The 8,892-nt window shown below is 51.0% G+C and overlaps 1 protein-coding gene across 1 annotated transcript; it reads left to right on the top strand.

The window, feature by feature from the left end:
• The first annotated feature begins 3,602 nt into the window (after positions 1-3,602).
• On the top strand, positions 3,603-7,596 carry Klk4 (kallikrein related peptidase 4). Its single transcript, XM_038314135.1, has 5 exons — positions 3,603-3,666; positions 5,645-5,810; positions 6,054-6,304; positions 6,388-6,524; positions 7,420-7,596. The coding sequence occupies exons 1-5, from the start codon at positions 3,603-3,605 to the stop codon at positions 7,594-7,596; spliced, it is 795 nt and encodes a 264-aa protein (XP_038170063.1).
• Positions 7,597-8,892: the final 1,296 nt, after the last annotated feature.

Raw genomic sequence — 8,892 nt, forward strand, 5'->3', positions numbered from 1 at the left:
CATGCAAAGGAATAGGTGATATAGAAATGGTAGCCTTCCTTTCTGTTTTTGAATTATTATTATCATCATCATCATTATTATTATTATTATTATTATTATTATTATTATTATTATTCTACCCCCTAGCTCCCAAGTTTCTCAGCATCTGACATTTTGGCCACCTTCTCACTGTGCAGGTTCTGTCCAGCTCATCTTGTTCTGCTGATCCATCTAAATCCCCCAGCCTCAGCCTTTCTCTGACTTTCAGTTTCCTTATTTGTAAAAGAAGTGCACAGGCCTCTCTAATCCACAAAGTCACCCAAAGGGAAATGAGTCAGAGGTTCAGGGTCTCTAAGTCAGGAAATCTAAAAACACTTCAAAATCTAAAGGTTTTTGTTGTTTGGTTTTTTGGTTTGTTTGTTTTGTTGTTGCTGCTGGTGGTGGTGGTTTGGTTTGGTTTGGTTTTTCGAGACAGGGTTTCTCTATGTAACAGTCGTAGTTGTCCTGGAACTCACTCCGTAGACCAGTCTGGCCTTGATCTCAGAGATCCACCTGTCTCTGCCTCCAGAGTACTGGGATTAAAGGCTTACACCACCATTGCCCGGCAAAATCTAAGGTTTTACACAAAACCAACAGCTTCAACTGGTGAATTCCACGTCACAAAACGTGCTAGGAAGAGTATGCAAACCCGCTGTGTGTGGTGCCTCAAACTGTCTCTCAGCACTTAGGAAGCCAGGGCACGACGATTCTCAGGACTTCAAGGCCAGTCTGAGTTATAGAGTGACTACGTTTCACAAAAAGTTTAAGAGGGGCCCAAGATGACTCAGTGAGTCAAGTTGCTTATATTCCATCCCCTTGACCCACATGGTAGAGGAAGAGAACCAATTCCACGAGTTGTCGTCTGACTTTGAGAAGTGTGCACTGGCGTACATAATATAAATAGCATAAATAAGCACATGCATAAATAAGTAAATGCATAAATGTGATGGTTTTTTAAATATTTTAGTTTTATTTAACTGTGTGTGTGTCTCTGTGTGTGTGTCTCTGTGTGTGGGGGGGGGGGAGATATGCACATGCACGTAGTGCCCAAGAAAGCCAGAAGAGAGCATGAGACCCCCTGGAACTGGAGTTACAGGCATTTGTGAGCCACCTAATGTGAGTACTGGGAACCAGGCTGTATGGGATTGTAACTGAGCCATCTCTCCATTCTCGCTGACTTCTCATGTATTAGGAAATACTTGAGAATCAGATTGAGAAGATGGCGCAGTGGGTACAACGCTTGCCTTCTAGGCATGAGGACCTGAGTTCCATCCCCAGAAAATGGGTAGAAAAATTTAAAAATTAAAAAAAAGTCATGTGTGGTGGTGCTTATAATCTCAGCCCTAGGGAGGCGGAAACAGGAGGATCCCTGGGGCTCAGCCTCTCTGAATCAGGGAATTACAGTCCCTGTAGAGACCCTGTCTCAGATAAAACGGGGGGTAACACTGAGGAGTGATGGCTGAGGATGACCCCTAGTTCCACACATTTTCCTGCACACATGTGCACCTACACACATGAACACATCTATACACATGCACACACAGAGAGAGAGAGAGACAGACAGACAGAAAGAGACAGAGACAGAGAGACAGAGACAGAGAGAATATCCATAATCCCAATTTCTTCTGGCCCAAGTACGCTGGATAAGGAATCCTCCAGTTCTATTGTGTGCAAGCCCTGAAGGTGGAGTCAGAGGCTGTGCTCCCCAGAAGTTAACTAGATACTGTTTGAAACTGTTTTCCCTTACCGACTGTCTACCTCCCACTGTCTACCTCTGTGCTCTCTGCTCCTATCTGTATGTCTGCACCCATCCATTTAACTCCTCCATAGTGAACTTCACCAGAAAAACCAAAACACAAGGATCTGTCCTCAAAGGACTCCCAGCCTAGAGGAAAATAGATGTTAGAAGAATTAACACACAAAACTGTGCCTAAATTGTTCCACTGGGCTCTGAGAGATGTATAGGATGCTACAGAAAGGCAGCAAAGGAACTGAGATACGACATGACTCAAAAGTAAAGCCCCTGTCTAGAATCTCCAGTGAGGGGCTGGGTGCTGCTCAGCTGTATGTCCCTCTGGGTATGTGTTTCTGCTTCTTCCCGTCCTCGGATCTCCAAGTTTCCATCTCTCTGAACCTCCACATTGTTCTGTGGTTTTCTCTCTCTCTCTCCCAGACCTCTTGCTCACATCAGCCCCTCCTTGTCTCTGCCCCTCTGCACCCCACACCTCAGACTGATTCTGCCCATTGGAAGAATCTTAGTGCAAACATCTCCATCATGTGAGACCAGAAATGCCTCCACTGTCTCAGTCTGTTCCCAGATAATTCTAAGTCACCTCCACCTGACCCAGGGGGAAGAGAGACAAAGAAAACGCCACCCACCTCTTTACTCTTTCCTGTAGCTGGCCTCCCTGTCCTCAGTACTGGCCTCATCCCTCAGAGTGGGTACCAAGCACTGCCACTTTAACCTCAACATCTCATACTGGACCTTAGAATTTCCCTCCTGGACCATAGCATCTCTAATCCGGAACACAGCTAAGCTGCAGCTTCTCACACTTGAATCTCAGCTCTTGACTAAGGATGCCTTTATCTCCCTCTGGCTCCCAGAAGCCTCTGCACCAGGACACCTGCAGAGGGAGGGTCTGTCTGCAGGCTTATCTGAATTCAAGCTAGGCATGGAATGATGGTTACCCTGGTCCTATGCATGGGGAAACAGAGGATCAAGAGACAAGTCACAAATAAGGTTCCCAAGGGCATACAAGATGCAGGCTGGATGTGATGCTGGGGCAGCTTTTGGAGGACACACAGGAAGGAACTCATAAAGAAAAAGAATATGGGAGTGATGTAGGGGAAATTTTATTTAGTGAATAAGAGAAGGGGCATGAGAGGAGGAAGGAAGGAATGAAAAACATGAGGAGGGAGAAAAGAGGCAAGAGAGGCTGAGATCGGGCACTGATCTGGGCACTGCTCCCTTCCTGTGTCCCGGACTCCATCAGGAAGCCTGCGGGCTTTGAGCTGGAGTCTGCAGCACCTGACGTGTAGAATGTGTCCCCTGGGGGGCAGGGCCAGCCCCAGCTGAGGAGGTTTATAAGCCCTGTGGGGGCCCCTGTGGGTGGCAGCTCTGCTCAGCTCAGTTCAGCCTCAGAATCGCAGACTCCTCCAGAGTCCAGAGACAACAGGTAAAGATCTCGTTCTCTCTCTCTCTCTCTCTCTCTCTCTCTCTCTCTCTCTCTCTCTCTCTCTCTCTCTCTCCCTCTCCTTAGAAGCATCTCTCTAGTCTACTCCAAATCTGACTCTGGTCTCTGACTCTCTGGCTGCCTCTGCCCAAACCTCTTGAATTCCCTGCCTGGGTCTTTCACGTATCCTAAGTGAAGTTTTATGCCTCCATCTCTCCATCCCCCCACCAGCCCATTCCTAGACAGATGCTTCCTCCTCCTCCCCTTTTTCTCCCTCTACCCCACATCTCTCTCTGCCCAGTTATATCCCAAAACACAATAAACAAAGCAGAGAGTTTGGGGACATCCGGAGAGATGGAGAGACTGGGATTGCCATCCCCAGATTCACTGTCTTCCTTTCCAGGAGCCAGCATGATGGTCACTGCAAGAACCCCCTGGGGTTGGTTCCTGGGGCATCTCATCCTTGGGGTCACAGGTATCTGAGTGTGTGTGTCCTGGTGTGTGCCTGAGGGAACAGTGTCAGCCAGCATCCAGGTGACTCAGTGTCTTACTGCTTCTGACTACCGTGGGGCAGTAAGGAGTGACAGGTGACAGTGGGCTGGAGTGAGGTGGGTCGTGAGAATGCATGACTCGTGCCCATTCCCGGGTGACTAGGTGAGACTGTCTCTGTCTCCTGGGTTTGTTTATTTTTAATGAGTCTTACATAGCCCATCCAGGCTGGCCTTGAATTCACTAAAGCTAAGAACAGCCTTGAACCTCTGATCCTTCTGCCTCCATCTCCTAAGTGCTGGGATTACAGGTGCGTACCACCATGCCCAGTTTACATGGAATTCAAACCCAAGGCTTTGTGCATGCTACCTGAGCTTCACTCTACCAGCTGAGCTCCCGGCCCCCTCTGGGATAATGATGTCTGGGTGAGTGGGCTGTGGCTGGGTGTGACCGTGGTGAGCCTCAAGGGAGGCACAGCCATGCCACAAAGCTGAAGAGCTCTTGGGTAGCTGCCTGGGTGTCTCATCTTGTCTGGGCCAGCTGAGTGAAGAAGTTTTGTGTTCTAAAAACTCCTGACATGGCTCTGCGTGTGAGAGAGAAATGGTTCCTGGGTCCAGAAGACTAGCTTGAGACTCCAAGCTACCCCACCCTCATGACAATTAATCCTGGCTCCCAAACCTAATGAGGCCCCTGGGCCTTAACTCCTCTCAAGGAACCTGACCCCACCCCTCTGAGCCCTGACCCCAACCCCTCTGAGCCTTGACCCCAACCCCTCTGAGCCCTGACTCCACCCCTCTGAGCTCTGACCCTACCCATCTAAGTCCTGACCCCACCCCTCTGAGCCCTGACCCCACCCCTCTGAGCCCTGACCCCACCCCTCTGAGCCCTGACCACACCCCTCTGAGTCCTGACTACACCCCTCTGAGTCCTGACCACACCCCCTCTGAGTCCTGACCCCACCCCTCTGAGTCCTGTATCACTCCAGGCACTACTTGCTTGGTGACTGGACACTAGTCCCTTCTATCTCCCAAATTTCCATGCAGCCTTGACTCTGCTAACCCCTCCATGGTAATTCTCCCCTCTCTGACTCTGACTCTTATAAACCCCAAAGCTTCAGCCATACTCCCTGTTCCCAGAGTCTTCCCCTAAAATTCCTGGCCCAACTTGTTCTGCCTATTCCCAGCCACGTCCACATCTCTGAAGTAACACCTTGTTCCCTGTGTCATGGATTCTCCTCCTGACTGTCCCCCAAACTGCCCAGTTTATGTGGTGAACCCTAGCCCCTCTCAGGAGGTTGGGACCTTGATTCCTAATTGACACCCTATGGCAGTGAGCCCTGCCTGTGTCCAGTCCACTCTGACTTGACCACCCACCTTCAAAGCACTTTCTTTCCCTTCTGCGTGGCTCCTCCCAGGACCTGGGAAGCCCCAGCCACGTGTATGCAAGTGGTCCAGCTGCACCCCACCTGGTCCAGCTGCACCCCACCTGGTCCAGCTTTCTCATTCTGACCCCAGCTCAGGTTCCACCCCTGAAGCCCTGATCAAGCCCCTAAACTAAATCTTAACCCCCAGGAACCCTGTGGCTGCATCCTGAACCTGTCCCCACCCATGGTCCAGACCCTAAAATCCCGAAATAGCTTACCCTTGAGAGCTCTAATCCTACCTCTTGCACTGGTGTCCTGACATGGCCTCTCCCTGAGGCTGTAACCACTCGCCTTCACTCAGACCCTACCGGAAGGAGCTCTAACCCAGGATTCACAGCTTGTTCCCAGTCAGGTTCCACACCCCAACACACAAACACTGCAACCTCTGATCACATCCGTTCACTCAAACACCACCCCCTTAACTCTGAGCTCTCATCCCGACCGTGCTCACAAATTTGCCCTGAACCCTTTCCCCATCCTAGAAGCCATGAAACGCTTCTGCTCCACACCCCATACCTCCCAATTCTTACTCCATCTCCAGGATCCTTAGCTTCAAGTGCCAGCGGTCGGATCATACAAGGCCAGGACTGCCGTCCACACTCACAACCCTGGCAGGCGGCACTGTTCTCAGAAGACAATTTATTTTTCTGCTCTGGAGTCCTGGTGCATCCGCAGTGGGTGCTGTCAGCAGCACACTGCATACAGGAGTGAGTGTGGGTAGTGGGGCAGGATGCTGAGGGGAGGGGGGGGGGTCTCAATATCAGCCTCGGCCAGCAGAGGGCGCTCAAGGAGCCACAGCGTTGACAGATGTGAGGGGAGCCCAACCTAGTTGGACCAGGACAGTCTAGTGGGAAGGAAAAGGCAAAGTGGGAGGTCACTGTTGCTTTAGGGTGGAGGATGAGATGGGAGACAAGGTGCCACTGCATAGCTCACTGCTGGGTGATCCTCAGTTCGTACACCGTGGGACTGGGCCTGCACAGCCTGGAAGGCTCCCAAGAGCCTGGCAGCCGGATGTTAGAGGCCCACCTCTCCATCCAGCACCCGAACTACAACGACCCTCCTTATGCCAACGATCTCATGCTCATCAAGCTAAACGAATCAGTGATGGAGACTAACACCATCAGGCGCATCCCTGTGGCGTCCCAGTGCCCCACCCCTGGGGATACCTGCCTAGTCTCTGGCTGGGGTCGACTAAGGAACGGTGAGCTTCTGGGAACATGGCCGCCCTCTCTGCAAAGGTTCCCAGCCAGTCAAAGGCGACTGACCCTCCGTTCTGTGTCCCAGGGAGACTGCCCAGCCTGCTGCAGTGTGTGAACCTGTCCGTCGTGTCAGAGGAGACCTGCCAGCAGCTCTATGACCCTGTGTACCACCTCAGCATGTTCTGCGCTGGAGGAGGGCAGGACCGAAAGGACTCGTGCAATGTGAGATACAGAAGGATGGAACGGAGATGGGGGTGGGGAGATGCAGAAGGTACACCCGAGGGACACTGAGACGGGAATATAAGAAATGCAAAGAGCCAGCAGGGAGGCAGAGGCAGGTGAGTTCAAGGCCAGCTAGATATACACAGTGAGACCCTGTCTCAAAAGGAAGAGGAGGCGAGGGTAGGGGAGTAGAGAGGAAGAGGGAGGCAGAAGCACAGAGACCCAGAAGCCAGGCAAGGCTGTTCAGACCTCTAAGCTTAGCCACTCAGGGAGCTGAGAAGAAAGACCCACCTGGACAGCTAAGTGAGATTGTGCCTCAGAATAAAATGTAAAAAGATGGCTAGGAATATAAATCAGTGCAAAACACCCACCTAAGTCCTCCAGTGAGTGGTGGGGTGTGTGACTCGGTGGTGGAGCTCCTTCACCTAAGTCCTCCAGTGAGTGGTGGGGTGTGTGACTCGGTGGTGGAGCTCCTTGGTGAAGGCACTGGATTCCGTTGCCAGTACTACAGAGCAGAAAGAAAAATAGACCTAGAAAAGAACCAAAAGCACAAATATCCAGCCTGAGAAAGTAAAAATGAAGAGGACATAGATTTATACAGAACACAGAGACAGAGAGGCAGATAAGGAAGACTGGAGGAGACAGCCAGCCTCAGGGAAGGAGCCAGTTGTGTGGATGCATGACTCCTGTTTAGGTGGCCTCTAGGCTCTTGCAAGGGCATGCGCTGCCTTCCTCCTGTCTCTGTCTACCATGCTGAGGGTGGACGCTCTGGGACTTCATGTTTATCTTCACCTCATGCTCTCCTGGATTCATTCTCTCTCTCTCTCTCTCTCTCTCTCTCTCTCTCTCTCTCTCTCTCTCTCTCTCTCTCTCTCTCTCTCTCTCTCTCTCTCAGGGGGACTCTGGCGGTCCCATTGTGTGCAACAGATCCCTGCAAGGGCTCGTGTCTATGGGGCAAGGAGAATGTGGACAGCCTGGCATACCAAGTGTCTACACCAATCTCTGCAAATTCACTAACTGGATCCAGACCACCATTCAAACCAACTACGGACTGACCACACCGCCCACATGAAGCCTACTGAGGGAAACAGAGACTCGGGATTGCTCTCAACCCTCTGCCCTCGGACCCACCCACAAGTTCAGACTCCAGCCTCCTCCCTCAGACTCAGGAGTCCAGGTCACAATCTCCTCCCTCAGACTCAGGGATCCAGACCACAGCTTCCTCCCTCAGACTCAGGAATGGGACCCACCTGCATTTTTCTCTGTGTGCCATGCTCCCTAGTAGCCCAGTGTTGACCCAGCCTTGCCTCTGTTAGGTTTGCTCCCACCCAGACACCCCTTGTCTCCTTCTCAGGGATCCACAAATAAAAGTCCTCCCAATTCTGTTTGAAGTGCTCCTGCCTCCCTTCCATCATGGTTTGTCCTCTTTGTGTCTTGGTTTCCCATGCAATGGAAGCACAGGCCAGGAAGCCGCTCAGCTGTTATGTAGCAGCCTGCTGGTGATGTGAAGAGACACCAGCTCTACAAGTGTCACCTACTAGTGACGTGAAGAGACACCAGCTCTACAGGTGTCACCTGCTGGTGATGTGAAGAGACACCAGCTTCACAGGTGTCACCTGCTGGTGATGTGAAGAGACACCAGTTCCACAGGTGTCATCTGCTGGGGACGTGAAGAGACACCAGCTCTGCAGGTGTCACCTGCTGGTGACGTAAAGGGACACCAGCTCTACAGGTGTCCTCTCACCTCTAGAAGTGGGAGCTCAGCTTTGCAACCTCTCTTGTGATTGGTCTGCTTTTGTTTTTGTCTTTGATTTTAAGATTTACTTTTTTATTTTTATTTGTGTGTGTGTGTGTGTGTGTGTGTGTGTGTGTGTGTGTGTGTGTAAGTACCATGCCCATGGAGCCCAGAAGAAGGTAGCAGATCCCCTGGAGTTGAAGCTACAGAAGGTTGTAAGTCACTGGACATGGTTTCTAGGAATCTAACCCCTATGTCTTAATTAGGGTTTCAATGCTGTGAAGAGACACCATGAGCATGGCAACTTTTATAAAGGAAAACATTAAATTGGGGCAGGCCTAAAGTTTCAGGGGTTTACTCCTCTGTCTTCATGACAGAGAGCTTGGCGACAATGGTTCTGGAGAAGGAGCTGAGAGTTAGTTCTGCATCTCGATCCACAGACAACAGAAAGTGAACTGAGTCTCCCACACTGGGCATAGCCTGAACGTATAAAACCTTAAAACCTATTACTACAGTGACATACTTCCTCCAACAAGGCCAAACCCCCTAGTAGTGCCACTCCCTGTGGGCCAAACACTCAAAGACATGAGTAGGAATCATTCCTACTCAAACCACCACCACATTCCACTCCCT

This window comes from Arvicola amphibius, chromosome 12 (assembly GCF_903992535.2).
Source record: "Arvicola amphibius chromosome 12, mArvAmp1.2, whole genome shotgun sequence".
Classification (NCBI taxonomy): Eukaryota; Metazoa; Chordata; class Mammalia; order Rodentia; family Cricetidae; genus Arvicola; species Arvicola amphibius.